The sequence below is a fragment of the Sinocyclocheilus grahami genome, unplaced genomic scaffold (genome assembly GCF_001515645.1).
Source record: "Sinocyclocheilus grahami isolate Dianchi unplaced genomic scaffold, SAMN03320097.WGS_v1.1 scaffold663.1, whole genome shotgun sequence".
NCBI lineage: Eukaryota > Metazoa > Chordata > Actinopteri > Cypriniformes > Cyprinidae > Sinocyclocheilus > Sinocyclocheilus grahami.
This window is the reverse complement of record NW_015505842.1, coordinates 531667-557156: the sequence shown is the minus strand read 5'-3', so window position 1 is coordinate 557156 and position 25490 is coordinate 531667. Positions and strand designations below refer to the sequence as shown.

Below are 25490 nucleotides of genomic sequence, written 5' to 3'. Positions count from 1 at the left end.
GGCAAATGCAAGGGGTGAGGTGCCATTTATTTGAATAAATAATTTACTTGAGTCAATCTGAGCAGAGCAATCTTGAGCAACAAAGAAATACTGCCAAGTTTCCTACAATGATTCCACTAGACACGGCAAGGAATTATAAAGTGCGTTAGTGTTTTGGCTCTCATGTAGACCGTTCACTATTTCACAGGCCAATTTATAGACATATCAGATCATAATAAACAAACTTCATTTTTCTTTCTCATGAAAAGACTATAGAAATTACATTCAAAGCAACATATTGAAGTCTGTCAGAGATATGGATCAGCAAGAGCATTAACTCCAGCAGCCTCACATCTTCTGACAAAACAGATTAAAGAAGAATGTCTTCAAGTTAAACACAAAAACTGTAACTGAAGGCAATTTTCACACATTTCATTCAGGCCTGACAGTTAACAAGATTGGCAAAAACCAACTTTTGAGGCAAGTGAGAATGGCATTATCTTTCAGTGTATTGAAGCATTAATCAGAGAAGGGCTGATAGAACTGTCTGTTGAACAGAGACTGACAGATACTTGTGTAAAGGCCTTTTCACATGACTCACGTCAGCACTGCTCAATGCATTAAACTGTTGAGCAACCTCGTTTGCTGTCCTTTCAAGCACATCCAATGCTGCATGTCTTTGCAGTGACAGGTCCCACTTTGCACCTTGTGATATTTTACTCATGGTTTTGATTCACAAATTATGTCTTTTAATCCTCCTGATGTATCTTTATTCCCCCCCAGGTCTAAAAGAAAATAAATACAAAATAAATAATAATTTATTTAAAAAAAAAATATATATATATATATATATATATATATATATACAGTTGGGGTGCTGTGTGTACATTAATGAGGAAAAAAATTAACTTAAATGATTTTAGCAAATGGCTGCAATATAACAAAGAGTGAAAAATGTAAGGGGGTCTGAATACTTTCCGTACCCACTGTATATAGGTGTAAAGAATACCTGCAAGTACTCAGTGAAAATGACTCCATTACAAGTTACAAGTCCCCCATTCCAATTCGACTTGAGTAAAACTCTTAGGCCCGGTTTTACAAACGGGGCTTAACTTAAGCCAGGACTAGACCTTAGTTAAATTAAGATATTTAAGCAACTTTTACAAAAATGCCTTAGAAGAAAACATTACAGGTGTGCATCTTGACACAGAACAATGACACTGACATATTTTAAGATATGTCAGAGCAAGATATTTTCAGTTGAGATAGCTCAAACGTGCATTTTAGTCTGGGACTAGCTTAAGCCTTGTCTGTGAAACTGGGGGTTAGAGTATCTGATTTTAACAGTACTTAAGTATTTTACTTGAACTGAATATAGGTTCAGAGCTATACTACACTGTAAAAAATTGCCAGGAATTTACAGGGTTAAAGAGTATTATTTACAATATATTACTGTAGTCAGACATTTGCTGTGAAATCAATGCATGCATGTTCCTACAAATGACTGTGAATGAATAGCAGAATGATGCTTAATCACATAAATTTACTGTGAATTCACATTATAAAGTTGTCTTTAACTTGGCCTCTGTGCAAAATGATGATGATTGGTGATCCCATTTTGTTTGGGTTCTGTGACCTTGCATATTCATATTCAAATTTCTGATCTAGTCGTGTCAGAAGTGTGACAAATGAAAACATTTGTCAAAATGATGACAATCTAGAATATGAAATAAGCGAATAGCCTGACTTTAAAACAGTCAAACTATTCTTAGCATGAACATGAAGATTTTATTTTAGCATTATTTAAGCATGAAGATTAATCAATAACTTATTTCATATTCATAACTGTTTGTGGATGAAACTTGTTGACAAGTTTGGGTGAGTGAGGGCAAAACGCACAAGATATAGCACATTCAATGTGCTGTAGATGGCAATATCACTTCTTTTGTAGCAGAAATAAACTGATGCAGAAAAAGTCAGGTGGCATGCAAAATGTAACAAGAAACTGCATTACACATCGCAAATGTATTGGAGTAAAGTTTTCTCATTTTGTCTCTCATAGTTGAGGTATACCTATGATGAAAATTACAGGCCTCTCTCATCTTTTTAAGTGGGAGAACTTGCACAATTGGTGGCTGACTAAATACTTTTTTGCCCCACTGTATACAATACATATTCAAAAATTGTAGTCAAGTACAGAGTAAAAGTAATTATATATAGTTGCAACGACTAATTAGTTTTTTGGTATGCTTTCCATGTAAATGTTCACAATTCTATGTTGTATAAAAAGAAAAAAAAGTGTTCAGCTTTTCCTGGGAGTAGGTCAAACTGGTTGTTGTCCAGCCTGAAGCGAGACAGAAACCTGTTGTCATGGTGCTCCAGGTTTTCAACTAATTTAAATTCACTAGGAGCATCCAGAGATAGTAAAGTTCAATGTTCGATGTTGCCATTTTTCTTCCTGCAATTTATCAATGCCTTCACTAGGACATTTCTTCGGTTCCAAGCTCATATACATGTTTCCACGGTTTACTTTGTACACTTACCACCTTCTTGTCAACTATTTGACAAAGCCAAACTGATTACAAGCTCACATTCAAGCAGGTGTCACCCCTAGGGTATTTCATAATAGTCTTCTCTTCAGCTCAAAACCAAAAAAAGTACAAATGACGTGCTTTAAAATCTTTCAGAGATATTGTGCATATAGTTAGAGCAAATGCAGCCAGACTGTTGTGTGTATACGGGAGCTGTCCATAGTGCTGAAATACACTCCTAATACTGTATGCAGGAATTTAACGTGGCACTTGTTGTTTCTGGATCAGTGCGTAGGTAAGACTAAAATGACTAAAAATAAATTCAAATAAAATAAAACATGCAAAGTATAGTAGGTCATAAAACACAATAAAGCACAAGCAAAAGCAAAAGCAAAAAAAGTTGCTGGCCGCAGTTCACTTAATGACACTAGTCAGATTAGTGTCACTAATAATAAGGGTTTCTGAATTTTAATAATACATGATGCATAGTATATCTGAGCACATTGCAATGTCACCGTCAAAACAATGCAACTAAAGCACATCTGTAGAGGTCATCAGATCATAAATAGTACCAAGGCGAAGATTTTGCTTATGAATATTAATGAGGTAAGAGCCTTATCACGAGACTCACCCTTGCAGTTCTTTGACTGAGAGTGATATCTTGAGGTTATGACCTAGCACATGAAGGGTGGTGAGGATGTCTGCCCATTGGACCATCTCTCCGAGCGGGCCACCCTTCAACACTTTAGGACTGAACACATCACCGGATTCCTCTGTCAGAAAGCCCACATGCACAAGGATCTGAAAGGAAAGGAAATATAGACTATGTTCAGAATAACATATGACCATATTACACATAACACATACAACTATTTCTGCAGAATAGTATGTCTACTATGCACATTATGCTAATTTTCTGTAAGCATAGAATACCAAAATACTACTAAATTTGCCTAAATAAGCTATTTCCAGTGGGACAAATGACTTATAAGTATCATCATGAATATACAATTTTACTGCCAAAAAAGGCTACATGTCAAGATTAAGTTATGTTTGAAATATCTGAAATAAAAGAGATGTACTTCTCAAATTCCACAAAGCTGAAGTTCAGCAGCAGGGATTTAATGATGTTTCATGTACTCTAGCAGTCTTGACAGCCTTAATGTAAGTAGACAACCAACTAGATAAGGATTTAGCCAGCCAAAGCTAGTGTCTAAAGGTTTATATTTCTCATGATTCAGCTCGTATCACAGTTTCAGTTTGGTTTATTGGTAAATACTTGGTATGTCATTAATAAGGAGATTATTTTGATTATTGCAAAGCATTAAGCTATATGCTATAATGCACTAAATTAAATTAAATTACATTAAATTAAATCTTATATTATTTTGTTTTTAAGGGAACCATTTCAATCCTAGTCTCTGAAGAAAAGTTTGATATAACATACAAAGCTGACCAAAACATCCAAAACCTTCAGGGCTTGCTCAAAGGCATGATCAAAAGATCTTATGATTTGGTTATAACCTTTACAGTATTTCCAGTCTCCACACAAAGCTGAGAACATTTGTCCATTTTTTAAATACCCTATTTTCCTACATTTTAATTGAATAGTCTAGCTGTAAAATCAACCTACATACCATATAAAGAGAGAATAAAAAACACCCACTACTGAGTGTATATTCCTGACAGTAGCACAAGTTTAATAAGTATCTGTATATCTTAAAAAGAAGAGATACAAACCCAAAAAAGGGTGAAAGATGAAAGATTTTGTTAAATCTTTCTCAATGAATTTTTTTTGAAATAATGACATTTTGTTAAAGCTGATTTCTTACAGAAGTCAAAGCCAAAAAAAAAAAGGCGAGTCCCTTTTAAGATGCAGGTGACATAAATATGGTCCCTGCTGTTCCTCCCACTCACCACCAGAGGTCTCCATCACCTTTTCACCCCGGACTCCATTTCCCATAACCCTCTGCCCTGGAACTGATTACGCACACCTGTTTTCAATCAGTGGGACTATTTAAGCAGCACTCTTTCTCACACAATTTGCTGGCACTGTTTTCCTGTGGCTAATTAGTATTTAATCACGTGGTCTTTACTGCTTAGATGTTCAAAAAGCTGAATTAAATGTCTTTTTTTTTTACTACAACTGCCAGATGCTAACATGTTCTTGTTTTGTATGTATGAAGACAATGATAGTTTAATCACGTGGTCTTTACTGCTTAGATGTTCAAAAAGCTGAATTAAATGTCTTTTTTTTTTTTTACTACAACTGCCAGATGCTAACATGTTCTTGTTTTGTATGTATGAAGACAATGATATTATTTTAGTTTTAAAAGGAAAGCAGTCAATTTACAAATTACGGACGGACTACTATTTTCATCTAGAGGGTTTATTGAGTGAATGTCACTAAATGTACCTTAGATGAGTAATGCAGCTCTCAGATATTTCAAGGTATTTCTGGATGATTCGTGAAGCTCATCTTAACTTAGGGTTTTTTTTCCTCAGCCATTCACAAGCATCGTTTGCATGGTGCAAAATTATGAAAGAGTTGCATGGCCTCTCCTGAGATGACAGACTGACATGCATGTGGCATGCATTTCTTAACGAGTTGATATACTACAAATGACACTTTCTTTGAACAAGGCATTGTCATCTCTGCATCACAAAATACCCTTAAAGTCAAATGTCTATTCTTTTACCATTGCTACAGAATATGTTTTTAAAGCAATATTTATTTGTGCATCAAATTACAGACACATGTGACATGTATATTTGTTAGGTTTGAGCTTACAGAAAAGTGGATATTTTATTTATTTATTTTTTCATAGAATATTGGTGTCCAGACATGGTCTCAATTTCTCTATCTGCGGTTTTCCAATGAAATCACTCTCAATGAAAATGAATTGCTGATAAAGTGATAGATGGTAATAGAGGTCAAGCGCATGAACAATACTGTTCCTATTCGATACTTCACTCGTACTGCATATTACTTAAGACGCTATGGGGAAAACTCATTTTTCTCTGAATACTGAAGCCTTTTTCAATCATGCAGTGTAACTGCACGGCCATTGGTTCGTGCAGTGAATTAAAAACAAACCAATGGCTCAGCAGCGGAGCTGCACGAGCCTATGGCGGCATAGACCGCCAGAGCCCGCCAATATGGGCAGGGCATCTAGCTATATAAGCGTGCACTTCGCCATAGGATCCTTCGATTTCTTCTCCTTCAGCGACGACTACAAGATCTTCACACTACGAGACTAGAAGCCTTCGGCGTGAACAAGCCTCGCAGCGGATCAAGACCCCTCTCTGCTCGGCTGACTTCACAACTCTTCAGCTGCCTTCGGCGTCTGTAGCAGCGGGGTCTTCCGGTCCCCTGCCGCTATCCGGCGACTATAAGAGCAAATTTCTAAGAGCAAATTTCCGGCATTGTTACAAATTCTGCACCGCTACAGTCGCCGCTGACGGTCACGGCCAGTGTGTTTCATGCTTGGGCGCTGCCCACGCTGAAACTGCACTTAACGAGATGGAATGTCCTCATTGCAAGGGTATGAGTCTCTCGTCTCTGCGCTCGCGGATAGCTTTCTTTTCAGAAAGCGACTCTGTCCCTCGCGCCCTCCCGCTTCCTTCCTCCGAGGAGCCTGTGAGGAAAAAGCTGCGGGGCAGAGGATCTCAGCGCTCTGTGATGAGTGAGCCCATTCCGGCTGAGCCCCTGCATGCCTCACTCTCTCCACATAGAGAGGCTTCCCCCGTTCTCTTCTCGCACCTGGACCAGCATCCCTCTGCGGCTGCGAGCGATCTGGTTTCGTTCGGTGGGAGTGAGTGTGACACCATGGATGACAATGTGTCTCTGGATGCCTCAGATGCGGAGGAGCTGTCGGGCTCGTCTTTCGACCCCACCCCCCTGCCGTCTGCAGAGCCCAGTGCTGCCAGCACAGGCATGGACGCCGAACTCTTCCGCGTTCTGTTTAAGGCTGTCCAAGAGCTGGTTTTGGATCGGTCTCCGCCGGAGGAGCCCACCCGCAGCCGCCTGGACGAATGGTTCTTGCCGGGGCGCCATCAAGCCCCTCGACAACGAGCTTCCCCATTCTTCCCGAAAGTCCATGAAGAGATCACCAGATCTTGGCGCGCCCCCTACTTGGCCCGCCTGCGTACCTCCTCGTCGTCTGCCCTCACAACGGTCGACCGGCGCAGAAGAAAAGGGGTATGACAACCTGCCCCCCCTGGATGAGTCAGTGGCCGTGCATCTCTGCCCGCCCACGGCCATCGGCTGGAAGGCAAAGGCCACCCACCCGTCCAAGCCGTGCAGGACTACTTCAGTGCTCGCTGGAAGGGCCTACTCGTCTGCTGGAGAAGCGAACTTGGTGCTTCACTCCATGGCGGTCCTCCAGGTCCTTCAGGCCAAACTTCTCCAGAAAATGGACGAGTCTGGACCGGACCCCGCAGCTTTCAGGCCTCTAAGCCTGAGCCTCTGCATCGCTCCCGCTCGGCTAGACACTACCCATTCCCTAAGCGCCAAGGACCCCGGCCCAAGGTAGTGCTGGCCCCGGTGCCTCAGGCGTCGACCTGATCCGTGGGACAGGAAGAGGAGGGGGCAAAGTCTCGCCATCGCCGGAACACCCCCCAAGCGGCCTCTTTTGTGCCTCCAAGCACCCCGTTCATTTTCAATTCTGTGTGTGGTGTGTTTGTGGTGAATTCTGTTGTGAACCCCGTGCCCATTCAATTAGCGCCCGCACAACTTACCGCTGTTATAGCGAGAAAAATAAAACCCAATTTCACGAGCATTGGGTCCCCACATGGCGGCCTGTCGCTCGAACCAACCCAACCATTTGCCATGTGGGCCGAGGCCTGGCGGGCCATCCCCGGGGGGTCAAGATGGGTTCTGGGGATAAAGAATCACCAGGGCGGTCTCACCTAGAAGCGCCTCTTCATTCTGGTAGAGCGCCTCCTGGAATGGGCTCAGCTAAACTTGCGTTCGCTAAGAGCAGCACATGTGCCAGGCAGGTTGAACCAGGGAGCAGACATGCTATCCCAGAGCAATGTCCCCTCAGAAGAGTGGATGCTCCCCCCACATACGGTTCAGAGAATCTGGGAGATCTTGGGCAAGGCAGAAGTCGACCTCTTCACCTCAGTCTTAAGCAAGACGCAACACTCATTCTCGTATCTCAGGGAACCGAGGTTACGTTAGTAACCGAGTGTGTTTTTGATGTGCTGCTCAGTGACTTCAACCACTTTATTTTCCCTGTTGGTCTAAACTACCTTTATTAATAAATATCATGTATCAATTTTTGCCATTCATTTTAGTTGTTGTATAATATTTGGATTGCTTGTGATTTTATTTCTAGTCTGTGTTTTAAAGAAGTACACTTATTTGAATATGTTGACCAACATACTAAAGCATATGTAAAGTACTTGATTATAGTTTGCTTATTATAATTCTAGTGTGTTATTCAGTATTGCTGTTAAAGTTAATCTATTTTAAATGTTTTACTTCAATACAAATGCGGAATTTTAATATAAAATCTTTACTTTTTGGGAAGTTGTAGGATGATAAGGATGAGGATGATGGTAAAATGTCAATTGTTCAAATTAGTTAAGTACATTAGTTACATGAACTAACAATGAAAAATACTTCTCCACAGTATTTAATTAATCTCAACGTTTACTAATATTTACATTTTAATATCAAAGTTTTGTTGTAATAAATGGTACTTTTATTAATATAGAGTATATCTAGTTTACATTTAGGTTAAGACTTGGACATTCTTATTAAACCTACTAATGCTGTTTTAGTACTAATATTTTAAAATATTTATTTTATTTTAGTACTCAATATGGTAGTGTATGAAATGCAGTATAATAGTTTATAGAATCATTAAGGAACCAAATCATTAATTGGAATTGATTCTAAGCCAAAATAATTAGTTTCTTTAAGATTCTCATCCTACACATGGTAAACACAGACATCTGGTAATCCATATCCATAAATAGCTTTCAACCTACACTGTTAAAAGGCTTTAACCAGAATGTTAAATGACTCAATAGGGACATCAAAAGTGCACCAACCAAGAGGAATGTTGAGAAAGCATGAGCAAAGACAAATTGACAGAGAAACAGTCCATAATTAAAAACTACCACATGGGAAATGTGTGCATTCAGCCACCGCAAACATATTCACAAGCACCTGCAATTATCTTACACTTACCAGTCAAACTCATAAGCTACAGATTTCACCTACAGTAAACAGCTTTTTCATGGTCACAGTCAACCTCTTCACAGGAAACCACTTCTCTATGTGACAGAACTGAGAGTGTGTATCTGGTCTGTATCTCACTGTGAGACAGATTTAATTTAATCTACAATTTTCCATTCAGGCTTGGCTCTAGGACAGGAAATGAAAATAATCAGTCTGTATAGGGTAACTGATTTTGAAAAAGGAAATAGTACAAACATTACTGCTAATATATAATGTTCTTATTCAAACTAGTTTTTTTCCTGAGGTGGTTAGATAAATTTGTGTTTTGCAGACTTATTTTTGATTTTAATACCATCCAAATCAAATTTGGCTGTGTTTTTCTTACACAACAAATTATGAAGTAAATCCATACTCATTTGGGTCCTCTGAGAAATGTAATCCCGTCCAGATTCCAACATCTGTGATTGCGCTATATTATTGTGCTTCTCATTTATTTTAAACTTCATCAAATCCCATATCTACAGCTAAACTTCTGGTTTGAAATCCCAGTCGCATCCAAATCAATACACGATAAGTCAGGCTTCCTCTATTAACAACTAACTCAAATGTCACTTCGAAAACGAATCCCATCCGAATAGTGCTAATGAAGTCATTGTTTTAAGGAACCCTCATTATGTCCTATAGCGCCTTTATTTCACCCTCTTTAGACAGTGCGTGACAGCTCACCCTCTTCTGCTCTCTGTAGTAACCACGCAGGTGCTCGTCAAGTCTGCGTGCAGCTGCAGCCCACTGCACAGCCAATCTGCGCATACGCCTCCTCATGAAGCTTAGCGATTCTTTGCCCGAGCCAACACGCTCTAACAGTAGAGACAGATTGGAGCGGAAAAACGCCTATAGAAAGAGAAAAGGTTAGTGAAAACCGGCAGGGAAGTGTAGAGACAAAATTAGTGTAGATAAGTACTGATTATTTCGCAGACATAGCTCAGAAAACAAATATATATTTGAAGAGTTTGATTTCAAAACGCTATAAATCCATTTTGATTAATTTGAGTGAAAATCAAGTTAATTTAGAAATATGTTTGGAACATTTTATATTTGTTAAATTCAAGTTTTTGTTTTTTAAATGAAGGACCAAGCGGCAGCGGCAGACAGTGAGTTGAGCATTTTATATATATATATATATATATATAAATAAATTTATTTATTTATTTTTTTTAATTTTTTTTTCAACTACCCAGGGCTTTTTGGGAGCCTTAACATACTCAAAAACTCAAGGCTCTACAGTGCCCCCTGAAACGCAGTCAGAAAACTTGCTGTAATCTCATTGCACGTATATACATACAGTATGGACACATATACACATAGATATACACATGCATACACACATATAAATCATCTATTGAAACTTGTATGTTATGCATTTAAATATATTTGTAATTACACATTTGTAAAGATGAAGTTGCAGATTAGTACATTTAAAATATACTTACTTTAAAAGTGATATTGAATAACATAGTTAAAATTTGAACCAAGTACTTTACATGTGCTTTAGTATGTTAGTATGTTATTCAAAACACAACAAAAGATTATTAAAACATACTCATTTAAAACATGCTTCTATTTTTTTTATTAAAACTTTCAATTTTACATTATTACAAAGGGCACTTTTTAAAAGTGAAAATGTTAAGAAACAGTCATGAAAGTGTACACTCTTTAAATACACTTAAGTGTCCCTTTATTTCATTAATATTAAATTGCCCAAGTACAGTTTTTTTAAACATACTTTAAAGATTTTAATTACACTACACTGAACATTCAATACAGATATGTGCACTTCTTTTTTGCAAGTGTATACAGTAATATGATGTTCTGTCCAAGGATTTCTAGAAAACGGCTACTAAATGACTTGCTACTAAACTCTGAATATCTTTTCAAAGATATAACCTGTAAAAGCCAGTTATTTGTTCTCAAAAGCAATGCTTAAACACAACTTGAATGAATGGACTGTAATTGGTCTGTGGACACGAGGTTGAGGTTAATCATGGTTTTGCAAATGAAAGAACTGTCATTTTTAAAATAACAGATTGTGGCATCATTTTAAAAGAGTTCAGACTCGTACTGGTAACAGCTGTGTGGAATTTACAGATGAAATTTTGCTGGGCAAGAAAATGCTACAGTATTTTATGCTTTGTGGGGGGGGGGGGAATGAATAAAATGATGTCTCGTTTCAGCCTTAGCAGGGCTTAGTGGCACGGTGAATAACAGTTAAACAGCTGGAACTCTCTCACTTGAAATGACACACTGTGAGAGTAACTAACCAGGTGAGAACACACATACTGCTCACACAGTCTCTGTTTTAAAGGGGTCAAATGATGCGATTTCAAGTTTTCCTTTCTCTTTGGAGTGTTACAAGCTGTTCGTGCATAGCTACGATCCCTAAAGTTGCAAAGACTAAAGTCTCAAACCCAAAGAGTTATTCTTTATAAAAGCTAAGACTCGTCCACGCCCTCCTAAAACGCCTCATTTAAACACGCCGCCACATGTCTACGTCACTGTGTGGGAAGATTTGCATAACACCGCCCAAATACTCATGCAAAGAAAGAAGGTGAAACTTTTATTCTCACAGTAGTATTGTCGCTGCCACCGCCGCCATATTGTGGAGACGCTGTGTGTTTCGTTGTGAAAGCGAAACTACTTTGTTTGGTCTTCCAAAAGGGGACACAACTAGAAATCAGTGGTTAAGCTGTATTTACAACACTGTTCCAGAACACTTCAACCCAAATATTTGTGTGTGTGCAATGCGTTTTACGGAGGACTGTTTCCTGAACCTGGTAGAGTAGACTACAATGCCGGCTGTTCTGACTCACAGCCTGTACGTATGTTTTCATATTTAAAGAAATTGCCACTGATGATTCAAACGTGAGTTTTGAGCAGTGTAGAGTAGCGCTTGTTGTTTGTCCTTTCTCCGATCACAAATGCAGACATGGTTTTATGTTTGCACGGCGTGATGCAACACAACGCGTAAAAAGACAGTATACGTCATTATAATCAGTAATTATGTCCCCACTGGATGCAACAAATGCCTCATTTATAATGGGTTGCATTGTTTTTGTTTCGTCGCGCCGGGACACAGCATCACAGTATGGTGAGGGGCATAACATTTCCGTCACACGTTTGAGGTATTCGGCCAATCACAACGCACTGGATAGCTGGCCAATCAGAGCACACCTCGCTTTTCAGAACGATGAGCTTTGTAAAAATCGACGCGTTTCAGAAAGGCGGGGCATAGAGGAGAAACAATAATTTACAGTATGTGGAAAATAATGTTTTTTGAACCTTAAACCGCATAAACACATTTCATTACACCAAATACACAAAATAATGTTCTTTTTTAGCATTGTCATATGACCCCTTTAAAACCCACTGAGCTGCCTTGGTTTCTACAGCCAACTAAGTCAGCATTCTAACTGAAATAAAACCTCTACATGACTGATTTGGAATGCTGTATAGGTAACAACGTGTGTGTTCTAGTATTGCCTTCTTGGTAAAAGATACCTGCAACACTGCCTATGGCAACTTATTCGGTTTTTGGAAAAGAGCCATGTGATCTTAGCCATAATCACAGCTCACTAACTCCTACACTTCTCTGTCACAATGAATTCAGTGTAGTGATTGTTGACTCTTCCAGGCACTCACCTGTCTTTTTGGCAGGCTGCTGGTTGTGGGGTGGCTGCTTTGATTCCTCCAGGCCAGCGGGGGGCAGAACCACTCGACTTCACTGAGGTAGATGAGGAAAGAGCAGTCGGAGCCGTCTACTCCATAAAAGGCGTAGCAAGGGTCCGATGTCCACCTGGCTCTCATCCACTAGAAAAAGAGATGAGTAACAGTTAAATCTTAGAGTTGTCACTATTTTGACATTTCACAGAGAGGACAGAGGTGTGACACCTGAACCGAATGTGACAAGAACCATCAAATGATCAGTTTTCTTGAATACCTCAGGGGTTTCCTTCAGGTTTGTAATTACATTAACATTGTATTTTGCAGGCACTTTTATCCAAAGCAAGTTACAGTACATTCAAACTATATACACTATATGGACAAAAGTATTGGTACTCACTTCTTAATTATATAGGAAATTCTTAGATAATTTAGGTGTTTCAGTCAGACCCTTTGCCACATGTGTATAAAATCAAACACCCAGCCATGCAGTCTGAATGTACCAATATTTGTGAAAAAATTGTGTCGTTCTGAAGAGTTTAGTAAATTCAAGTGTGGAACTGTGACAGTATTCCACATTTGCAATATATTTGTTCATGAAATGTCATCCCATGGTCATCATGTCATCCCATGGATAGTGGTATTACTGGAAAGTGGAAGCATTTCCATGGAACAGCAGCAACTCAGGCCGAAACATAAGACCACGTACAGTCAGAGAGTGGGGTCACTCAGTGCTCAGTCACTTGGTGTGTAAAAGTCACCGACACTTTGCTGGTTCCATAGCTGAAGAGTTCCAAGTTTCCACTGGCATTAATATCAGCGCAAAAACTGTACAGCAGGAGCTTCATGGAATGGGTTTCCATGGCGAGCAGCTGCACGGTTACAAGCCTCACATCACCAAGTACAATGCCAAGCGGCGGATGGAGTGGTGTGCACTCCTGATGATTTTAGCTCCAACCAGCACCAACACACTTGCTTAGAAGTTTTTAACTCTGCAGGACAGTGGCCCTCAAGGAACGGGATTGGACACCCCTGGTGTAAAGCGTGCTGGATTCTGGAGCAGTGGGAACTTATTATGTGGTGTGACAAACCACACAGTTTGGCAGTCTGATGGGTGAGTCTGGGTTTTTGGCATATGCCAGGAGAATGCTACCTGCCCATTCTACCAAATTTAAAGTTTGGTGGAAGAGGGATAATGGTAATTTTGGCATATGCCAGGAGATTGCTACCTACCCATTCTACCAAATTTAAAGTATGTTGGAAAAGGGATAATGGTAATACTGGTATTGGACTGTTTTTCAGGGGTTGGTCTAGGCCCCTTACTTCCAGTGAATGGAAATCTTAATGCTTATGCATACCAAGACAACGGACAAGAACTGTTGCAGCTTGTGCAAAACGAAAAAAGTTACACTAGCAGTGCACCAGCTTAAAATGACGTGCTTATCAGAGGCACGGAGGCTACTACATGCATTAGATGAACTGTGACAGAGGGACCAAACAGCGAAGCTTTATTTCCACCAGAGAAATGCCTGTTGATAGTGTGGGACCATTTTGGGTGCACCAAGAATGACCAGGGTGTCATTTAAATATTGCTGTAAAAAAACTAATGCTAAAGAGAGAATACATAAGGGATAATGCACGGCTTGCTGTACATTGAACGATTTTAATGCACGACGTGAAGATAAGAACCACCTGACGCGAAGCTACAGCGCCGCATTCTGCCCGCTCCAGACCAGAAGAGATGAAATAGTGCGGTAAGATCACATTTATTTGAATTAATTAATTATAACATTTAGCTACTTGAATTAATTATTCGAGAGAGAGAGAGAGAGATAGAGAGAGAGAGGTGACAGCTGCCTGTGTGAATTAGCCTAACTGCGTCTGTGCGTCTCTCCAGTAGGCTATTTAATCTATTTTATTAATAAAAGTTACGGGGCAGCATTCTCAAGAAGTTTGTGTCCTCCTGAATGTTTGTACACATGCGCCACACGTTTTTATTTTGGTCACAAACCAAAATAATAGACATGATTTTCTCAGGCCACATGTAAAATCATATGAATTATTATAAAGACTATTAAAAATTTCCATTTGTTATTTTCAAAAGATAAATACTGTCATGGATGTTTACAGAGCAGAGGTCACCTTTTTTTAATTCCAATGGGAGAGATGGACTTTTGTTTGTCTTTTTTATTATTATTTTTTGCTGTATTGTTGGTTACTGTGTTATTTCTGTTTCAAAAGCCAGCAATAAATAACACTTTAATATCTAAAGAGTGTTCATGTGATTTTATACATTAGTAATGTTGGGAAATTGATAAATGCATAATAATCGTCATAATCGTAAAATCGTGATTATTCCTCAGACAATAATCGTACCAACAAAATCTATAATCGTTGCATCCCTAGTCTCACCTCAGTCGTGTTATTGAGGGTGGAAGAGAGTGCCATACATTTACTCCCCCCACTGACAATTCCTGCCGGACCTGAGACTTGAACCCGCAACCTTCGGGTTACAAGTCCGACTCTCTAACAATTAGGCCACGACTGCCCACAATACATTTGTTTTTTTAAACCAAATGTGCATGCTTTGCAAGCAAAGATTGGTTTGATTTAGCTGCTTTCAGGATTTGTTTGGAATGGGACCAAACAAACATTTGACCTAAGAGAAACTCTCATCCATACAACAACCACTTCACATGGATGATGGATGGTATCATTCTTATTTGAACCAATGCACACAGAGTGCACAATTCTCACCACACCACATGCGAAGTAAAACACAAAGTGTATTGTGTATTCACGTCAAAAACATGATGGATGAATGAAAGTATAATGAATTGCCAAACAAACACTTGCACATTTTTATTTTTTTGTTGTTGTTGTTATTTTGTAAGTAAGGTGAATGCAGTAAACAATTGCACTTTTGTGCATTATATTTGAGCCCCAGAACCTGAATGAAGCCTAATGAATTGCAATATACACCACTGCTCAACAGTTTTAATGGAAGGATGCATTAAATTGATCAAATGTGGAAGTAAAAACATTTAAATGTTACAAAAGATTCTTATTTCAAATAAATGCTGATTTTTTTTAGAACTTTTCTATTCATCAAATAATTTTTGGGGGGGGATCAACTCAGTTGAATCAACTCAGCGCAAAAAATATGGTTTCTACAAAAATATGAAATATATCAGGTCATGGTGGTCTACTGTACCCTCCATAATACAACAATCCGAAGCGGTCCTGAGATCTGAACTGCACAGTGTAAAATGTGCACAGCACAGATTTTCAGGGCGTTTTTTGTGCTGTTGCCTGATCTACATAATTTAGTGAATCGAGGGGCTAAAGCAGCGCAGACAGCACATGCAAATAAACAGCTTTAAGCAGGAGCAATTCATTCTTAATAAATTCCCTCCTGTATGCATAAACTATAATACAAATCATTAAATGCATCATAATTATTTTAAACTTTTGACAGCCCAAGATTTTATTTAATTAAAAAAATAATACATTTAATGCAATGGGGAAAATATGCAAATGTAAAATATGTGGTAAAAGACTGTTGATGTAGGTCAATATGTGCAGATTAGAGGCAGAAAAAGATTTATGAGGATAAACTGTGTGTCTCACAGAGGGCAAAAGTCTGAATGATTGCTGAGTATTTTATGTAAGCAACTTGTTTATCATAGGCTTACTAAGTAGTTCATGAAGACTAAAGAGTTCATTAACTGCAATCATTTTATTTAATGCGTAATTTTCAGGCTTGTGCTTAAATGTGTGAAGTACAAAGACAACAGCAGTTCCAAGTGCTTTTTGCCTTCAATGACAGTTTCAGTACATTAGTGCCACCAAAAGCTCTGATATGGGATGCTCACCATAAAAAAAAATGCATTGCTTCTTTGCTATACTTGGCTTAAAGGCTGAGCACGTCTTGGTAAAGAGTCTGGGATGGTCTGATTTTTGATTTAAAAAGAGAGAGAGAGAGAGAGAGGACAAACTTTACTCGGAAAAAAAAAAAACTACAGAAAAGAGACATCATCTAAAAAAACTACATCAATCAATGAAACAGTTGTGAAAGCACTCCATAAGAAATCCATTTGTTGAGTGCCAATCAGTTTGTCTCTAAGGCAACTAAGAAATAAAAAGACCAGACATAAAGGAGAGTGAAAGTTTTTTTAGAAATATCTCTGTCAACTCACATCCACTTTACTGGCGCAATCCGGGTACCTGGGATCCTTTGGGACTTCGCACTGGCCTGTAACTCCATCTCGGCCTGTAGATGAAAAGGACAGGCAGTCACAGTCTGATAGCACTCTTCCACAGTACAGTAGCTTCAGTATGGAACACCAGTGGGATCCAAATGCTCTTGGTTTTAATGAGGCTTTGGGAGAGCCCTCCATATACTCTTCCATTTCCTCAAGCTTGCTTTATTAAGCATTATGAAAGCGGCCTCTTGCCCTTCTACCTTTTACTTGTCTGCATGATGCTTGCTCTGGGCTTTGTTAAGAGCTCTGTACTGCTTTCTGTTCAGATGGGGAGATAAAAGGAATAGAAAATTGCAAACATCCCCTCGCCTTGATTAATAAACTCCCATCTCTCACTGGTAGCCAGTCCCAGTCAGCCTAATTAACGAAGAAAGAGGTTGTTCTTTGTAGAACAGGCTACTTCAGATGTGTCAAGCATGCTTACTGAGAAAGGAATTATGGGCTATTCGTAGGGTGACCATACGGGCCATTTTTACGGGACGCGTCCTTGCCAGGATTTCTATATTGCCTAAAATATCCAGGTTTTGGCTGTTTGCACTGTGCAGATCGATCGTTGTATGACATTCACGAGAGCTATAGAGAGCTGATCAGATGGCTCCTTATGCTTACGAATCGCTCTCGAGATACTCTGGTGTCATTCATTGATCGGCACATATGGCCACCCTAGCCATTCTGCTCGATTATGAAAAGATACTAAGCAGCTAAAAACACCCTTGAACTGTTCAATCAGAAGACATCCAATGACTCCTGTGTTCTGCACACACACGGAACATTGATTTAAGAGATTCACTCCCACGTCCCGCACTTGTCACCCCTTAAACTTTTAAGTTTATAAATGCCTATTGAAATCTATTTTGATTGCATACTCTAATATCTTGGAAAACAATAATCTGTGACCCCGTTGAGATCTATTTTTTAAACTCTAGAGGAGACACTTGTAATGTTATTGGTTTTTCTCAGGAGAACATTTTAAGAAGAATGATAAATAATTCAAATATGCTAATGCTGTGTTCAATTATTATGTGGTGTTCAATTATTATTGGTGCTTTATTATTAATAATAATTCTTATTAGTATCAATGCTACCTATTATTTTTGTGGAAACTGATTGATTGGTTGATTGATTGATTGATTGATTGATTGATGAACATGGTTCCTAAAAATGTTAATCAGCAAAAATCTGTTTTCAACCTTTCTTGAGCAGTAAATCAGCATATTAAAATGATTTCTGAAGGATCAAATGACAATATGGAGTAATGATGCTGAAAATTCAGCTATAATAACGGAGATAAATTACATTATAAAATATATTCAAAGAGAATTGATAAAATAAAGCATACCAACACTTTAGTGACCAATTCTCACTATTAACTTGCTGCTTATTAGCCTGCATATTACTAGCATATTGACTGTTTGTTAGTACTTATGAAGCACATATTAATGCCTCATTCTGCATTACCATCTAAGCAGCTAAAAACACCCTTGAACTGTTCAATCAGAAGACATCCAATGACTCCTGTGTTCTGTACACACACGGAACATTGGTTTAAGAGATTCACTCCCAGGTACCGCACTTGTCACCCCTTAAACTTTTAAGTTTATAAATGCCTATTGAAATCTATTTTGATTGCATACTCTAATATCTTGGAAAACAATAATCTGTGACCCCGTTGAGATCTATTTTTTAAACTCTAGAGGAGACACTTGTAATGTTATTGGTTTTTCTCAGGAGAACATTTTAAGAAGAATGATAAATAATTCAAATATGCTAATGCTGTGTTCAATTATTATGTGGTGTTCAATTATTATTGGTGCTTTATTATTAATAATAATTCTTATTAGTATCAATGCTACCTATTATTTTTGTGGAAACTGATTGATTGATTGATTGGTTGATTGATTGGTTGGTTGATTGATTGATTGATTGATTGATTGATTGATTGATGAACATGGTTCCTAAAAATGTTAATCAGCAAAAATCTGTTTTCAACCTTTCTTGAGCAGTAAATCAGCATATTAAAATGATTTCTGAAGGATCAAATGACAATATGGAGTAATGATGCTGAAAATTCAGCTATAATAACAGAGATAAATTACATTATAAAATATATTCAAAGAGAATTGATCAAATAAAGCATACCAACACTTTAGTGACCAATTCTCACTATTAACCTGCTGCTTATTAGCCTGCATATTACTAGCATATTGACTGTTTGTTAGTACTTATGAAGCACATATTAATGCCTCATTCTGCATTACCATATTTTAGATCCCTTAATCCTATATCATACCTAAACTAACAACTACCTTACTAACCATTAATAAGCACCAAATTAGAAGCTTATTGAGGCAAAAGTTGTAGTTGTAGTTAATAGTTAGGTAATAGTGAGAATTGGCGGCCAAACTAAAGTGTGACCATATATATTCCTATTGTCTGGGATTGTGTCACGTTATGTCACATTTTCACATTCACTGTGAACAGGCATAGTTACTGGAGACTGAGAACATGATGTATGACTTTAGATCAAAAGATATTGTCAAGTCAAAACTTAAATATTAGAAATTGGAAATGTACAAAAAGTCATTAAAAAACAAACTCAATTGCACACGAAATGCTCATTTTCAACATAAAAGTTCTCATAACAAAGCAAGCAGAGTATGATAAGCAGAATTCTTGAACATTCTGTCCAAATGGCAGAGCAGAAGTATGCATTCCGTTTGTCTTACATTAATAGTTTAAATAAACCTCCCACACAGCTTGCACATATGCTCGCTAAAAACCTGCTGGAATTCCACCAAACTCTGCTGGCAAACTTTAGAGATATCAAACCCTACAGAGGCGCTCGCTGTACAAATAGCGGCAAGAGATGATTGGCATTATAGTGATTAAGTCCAATCAAGTTGCATTAAATAATAATGAGCGAATGTGCTGTCCTGACAAAATGGATCTGAGCCCAGACCTCTTCATGTCTAATTTTAAACAGTCCATTTCAATATGATTTTGGCTCACTAACAGACTAAAATGAGAGTTTTTGGTGAGTAAATCAATCTTGCATGTTATATGTAGCTCTTTAACGCATTGAATTATACTTAATATAAGTTTAGACACAATGAGCCAATTGTTGATGAAGAGTAAGGAAGCATAAAATACATGTGGCTATCATAGCTCAGATCATTTGAGCTTTTTGATAGCAGATTTAGGTATCTTGATATAGAGTTTCGGTCCTTGCCACCCAAACATAAATGAGAGATTCACCTCTGGTGGGGATGTTAGTCTTCTTCAGAATCTGCTCCATTCGTATAGCCATGTCGGACACATTCTGGGCGATGGCCTGGATTCGCTCCACCAGACCTACGGGCTGGAATCTGGAAAAGTGAACAGGAGTAAGAGAGAGAAATGATGTGCAGCAACAGGGCTATTAAAGAAATAGTTCACCCCAAATGAAGCTGGGCTACTTTGATGATACTCTTCTGTTTTTTTTGGAAAGAATCAACTCAGACATCTCGCCTAACAACTCATTTTGTGTTCCACAGAAGAAAATAATAATTTTGAACAACATGAGGGTGAGAAAAGATGGCTTTAAATATGCAATATGGAAATGCAGCCAACCTTACAGTGCCTGTGCCTAATGAATATTAGAAATTATTAATGGATGAAAGCGTGTCTAAATTGAATTATAATGCACATACACATTCTACAGCCTTGAGAAGAAACAAAAGTCTGAAGTGCCTCTACTGAAGCAAGTCTCTCTATTTATTTTGGAACTGAATTGTAACATCCTTGAATGGTACGATTACCCATTGGACATGCTAATTGTTTGAAATAAGCTTGGAGCATGAAATAGCAATGCTTCTGCACTGACACCATTTACATAGATAGATAATGAAAATGACATGCGGCATGTTTAGGCCTGGCCCTGAGAGAAAAACACGTTACAGCAATTAAGTCAGTAGCAACTTAATTCCCTTGTTGTTGACAGCATAAAAATGATTTAAAAGATTAAAAAGCTGGGTTAAAACGAAAAGAAACATTGCGTCATTTAATTGTCCCAGGGGTTGATTTTTATTACAGTGAAACAGCTTTTAACCACGTGTTCAATATTTTCACATGCTTTTTATGTGTCAGCACGCATTGATCATTAGAATACTATTATTAGGTTGTTGTAGAAAAAATTATCTACAAGAAGGAAACAATCATAAAACATTTCAATATTTAAAGGTAGGGTAGGCGATTTCTGAGAGGCTAGCAATAGTAAACTAGCTTTGAATGCATAAGATCCCACCCTCACTGCAAATCACTCTCCAAAGCCACGCCTCCTCCAAAACACATGAACGCACACAGACCAGCGACACGATGAGAGACGGCGTTGGTGGAGGGTTGAATGCATCGCTGTCAGATTACCTCATTTCTCATTCACCGGTGAGAAAACATTACAGTATAAAGCACGTAATATTACAATAATAACGCCTTCTTGCTCGGTCTGCAATAGTGTACTGGAACGCACTGATGACGTATCATGTCTGCGAGAACAGGGTGCACTGAGATATGCAAATACATACATTGACAGGCAGGAAGGACAGCCTATCATAGTCCTCAGACCAAGGGATATGACTGAACGAATATTTTATGGTCCTACACCTTCCACAGACGATATAAATACATTTAGACCACTTAACTTAGTGATTGCTATCAAGATGTAAAGAGACAACCAGCATAACAAAAAGTGATTTTTAAAGTCCCCATGAAATCAAAATGAAAGTTTTTTGGGTGTTACTATCAATATGTTAGTCTTAAGGTTATCTATAAGGCAGTGTGCTCCAAAACAGTGACAAAATTCGCATTTAGAAGATATAAGCATTCAAAGCTTGCAGTTCGTCACTTCCGCCAAAACGGCTCAACGATTTTTTTTGACGTCACATCGTACTTCAACTTCTCATCAAAATTTCTGTCCAATCAAATGCTCTCTAGAATCCGAAGCACCCGCCCCCTGCACTATAAAATAGATGCTGAAGCCGCGGCTGAAATCGGTCACTTGTCCACAGAATTAGTATTTTCTGTACAGTGAATGGCACGTAGTGCACTATATAGGGGACAGGGAACGATTCAAACAGTGTAAATATGCTTTCCATTGAGGAAAAAAAGAAGTCTGGTTTCACGCTGTGTCACGCTAACCACCGCACCGCACACACACACTCCCTACACTATAAAATAGACGCTGAAGCCGCGGCTGAAATCGGTCACTTGTCCACAGAATTAGTATTTTCTGTACAGTGAATGGCACGTAGTGCACTATATAGGGGACAGGGAACGATTCAAACAGTGTAAATATGCTTTCTATTGAGAAAAAAAAGAAGTCTGGCTTCACGCTGTGTCACGCTAACCACCGCACCGCACACACACTCTGCTCCGGTCCAGAGACACGATAGCACGGAGCGGATCACATGCACGAGTCGCCGCAGACCACAAAATGTATCGGAGCTATTTGAATTCTACACAGAATGCTATATTTTATAGCAATATGGATGAGATTGTGGCTGGCATACCCTGTCAAATGCGGCTTTACGGAGCTCAACGGCTCTGAACGGCTCTAGCCCATGCCGTGATATAAACAAACGTTATTGGCTATTTTAAAAAGGGGCGGGCTGCTTGATATGTCCCGCCCTCTCTTCCTATTTCAGTTAAAATGACGTCAACACATAGAGTAACGCTGCGTGTTTCTAAGCATTTCAGGGGACCTTTAACCAAATCAGTTTCCATGCCTTTAAGTATACATTATTTATTCAAATTTTTACACAAAGTTACGAATGTCCCACAGTTAGTGATGGGATACAAATAATGCTAGAGAAGGATCACCAATTTCTGAGTTTGAACACTTGAGTTTCTAGCTCAGATCTTTAATCATTACGCTTCACTGCCCCATAATGCTGAAAGACAAGGCTGAAATGAGCCTTAACCGAATTGCAGGTTCTGGTCGAGTACTTAAGTGACAGCAGTTGGACAACTGTTGTACAGCAATAATGGCACGATAATGTGCACATACAACATGCTAAAATTATTTTCAATATTTTAGCAAAATTACACAATAGTCAAATTGCTTATATCTGAAATTCAGTTTGCTACTATTTGAATACAAAAATGTGCAAGACCATTGATAGACATTGATAGACATGGAAAATGACCAAATAACAAAATAATAGAATTATCTGCATTTACAACCAAAGAAAATATCCAAATATCTGCCCATATATTAGCTCTAAAAAATACACACACAAAAAATACAATGATAAAAAATGTTCAAGTCCAGATGTTGAGCACTCAAGTATAGATAGATAGATAGATAGATAGATAGATAGATAGATAGATAGATAGATAGATAGATTTTAGCAAGTAAAAAAAATAATCCAAAACAGACTATCACTGTTGTCTCTGTACGCACTGTGCTTCTCAAGTTTGTGCGATTGTAATTATTTTTGACTATATTTTTCTCTTGCATCCGAGACTATTTCAATAAAACCTCAATAGGTTTTATTTCAGGTATCTCAAGAGACTTGAAAAATCTCTTTCAGAGAGACAGGAAAATGTCGTTCAGCAAGCTTAGGGAATGGATTGTCATCTTTGTTTCACACCAAGAGTTTGATTTCTTTATAATACAGCTCACATGAACCGCCTGCAACCTTGTGCCCTGCAGCTACATCAGCAGCACGCTGAAGCAAACAGCCCCCCTCTGTGAGCAACTCTGTCATTCCCAATAAATGTCACCTTTGCACGGCACAGAGCTGAACGCTCAGAAAAACACGCCATCTGAACCCTGACCTTTCTGATTTCACACCCAAAGACAATAAAGTGTTCAGGCGAAGCTGTCACATGCATGTTTGACTTCCGCAATCTCTGCACTTCTGAGATTTCCTTTTTTAGATACTGTCAGAGCTTTTTACCTTCTGTGGGCTTTCATCCACACCAATCAAATCAGCTTTATAAAGAACGTCAGTGATGATTTTTCAGTCCAACAGATACATTTCGAAAATGCAAGTTTTAAGGCTTTGCTGATACCACATTCAATTCAGTCTGTACTGTATTTCAAACCTGATCATTAGGACTGTCTTTAACATTTCGTGAGTGATGAAATCGGAGCCATTTGTTCAGACAGTATAGTCAATATCTGTTATATCTACATTGGTTGCTGTAATAATTACTTCAGCAACAATATGATGCCCAGAAACTTTCTTCTGCAACAACACAAAGTACAGCGCTTTGATTTTACACCTTCATGAACATGTCAACTCATTCAATCTTTACTATATGTGACCCTTTAAAATCTTTTTTTAAAATTGAGATGTATATATCATCTGAAAGCTGAATAAATAAGCTTTCCGTTGATGTGTGATTTGTTAGGACAATATTTAGTCGAGATACATCTATTTTAAAATCTGGAATTTGAGGATGCAAAAAAAATCGAAATACTGAGAAAATCACCTTTAAAGTTGTCCAAATGAATTCTTAGCAATGCATATTGCTAATCAAAAATGAAGTTTTGATATATTTACGGTAGGACATTTACAAAATATCTTCATGGAACATGATCTTTACGCAATATCCTAATGATTAGGGCAGTGCTTGGAGTTTCACCACCTGCTCCCTGAAGGGAGTAGCAGGAACCTTGGGCACGTAGCCGGGCCTCAGGGTTACCTGGGAATCAGCCGGCCCGAACTCTAGGCACAAATCGTTGACCGAAAATGCATGCAGGTCCCCTACCCTCTTGATAGAGGCCAATGCTAGCAGGAGCAAAGTCTTCATTGAAAGGAACTTCAGCTCAACCACCTGCAAAAAGGCTCAAATGGGCCCTGCTGTAGTGCCGTGAGCACCAGCGTCAGGTCCCACGAGGGAATAGAGGGGGGCCGTGGAGGATTTAACCTTCTCACCCCCTTAAGGAACCTGACGACCAGGTCATGCTTCCTCAACGACCTCCTTCTACTGGGTCGTGGTTAGCAGCAATTGCCGCGACATAAACTTTAAGGGTGGAGGGAGACAGCCTTCGCTCCGACCCTTGCTGCAAAAAGGACAGCACAACTCCGATCGGGCATCCTCGGGGGTCTTCTCGGCGAGAAGAACACCACTCAACGAACAGGTCCCACTTCAAGCGTAGCGCTCTCGCTGAAGTGATGGTGTCAACTACCTCTTGGAGTAGGCCACTCAGAACCTCTGCGTCCCATCCAGGACCGGACATGAAGTTTTCAGAGGTCTGGACGCGGGTGCCAAAGGGTGCCCTGTCTCTGAGTCAGTAAATCCTTCCTCAGAGGAATCGGCCAAGGAGAGGCTGTCGTGAGGAGCATTAGTTCTGGGGACCAGGTCCGGGAAGGCCAATAGGGTGCCACCAGCAGGACCTGCTCCTCATCCTCCCTGACCTTGCACAACAACTGTGTCAGAAGGCTCACTGGGGGAAATGCATACTTGCGAAGGCCCCGTGGCCAGCTGTGTGCCAGTGCGTCCGTGCCGAGTGTTCCCTCAGTCAGGGCGAAGAACAACTGGCAGTGAGAGGTTTCTGGAGAGGCAAACAGGTGTACCTGAGCGGCTCTGAAACGTCCCTAAACCAGCTGGACCGTCTGGGGATGGAGTCGCCATTCTCCCGGGAGCGCAGCTTGGGACAGCTCGTCGGCTGCCTGGTTGAGAAGCCCAGGAATGTGAACAGCACGAAGTGACCTCAGATGCTTCTGACTCCAGAGGAGGAGGTGGCGGGCGAGTTGCGATAAGCGACGGGAGCGCAGACCACCTTGTCGGTTGATGTACGCAACGGTCGCTGTGTTGTCC

The 25490-nt window shown here is 39.3% G+C and overlaps 1 protein-coding gene across 1 annotated transcript in view; it reads right to left on the bottom strand.

The window, feature by feature from the left end:
* The window catches only part of LOC107558868 (alpha-1,6-mannosylglycoprotein 6-beta-N-acetylglucosaminyltransferase B-like), a gene marked incomplete at its 3' end in the record, with an annotated part of 96334 nt that overhangs the window by 39272 nt on the left and 31572 nt on the right, over window positions 1-25490 (bottom strand). Inside the window, exons 4-8 of the mRNA XM_016242558.1 lie at window positions 19941-20050; window positions 16620-16693; window positions 12400-12567; window positions 9430-9594; window positions 3142-3311 (exon numbers count right to left, since the gene is read on the bottom strand). Of these exons, the coding sequence (XP_016098044.1) occupies window positions 3142-3311; window positions 9430-9594; window positions 12400-12567; window positions 16620-16693; window positions 19941-20050 (687 nt within the window). The remainder of the gene's footprint in view (window positions 1-3141; window positions 3312-9429; window positions 9595-12399; window positions 12568-16619; window positions 16694-19940; window positions 20051-25490) is intronic.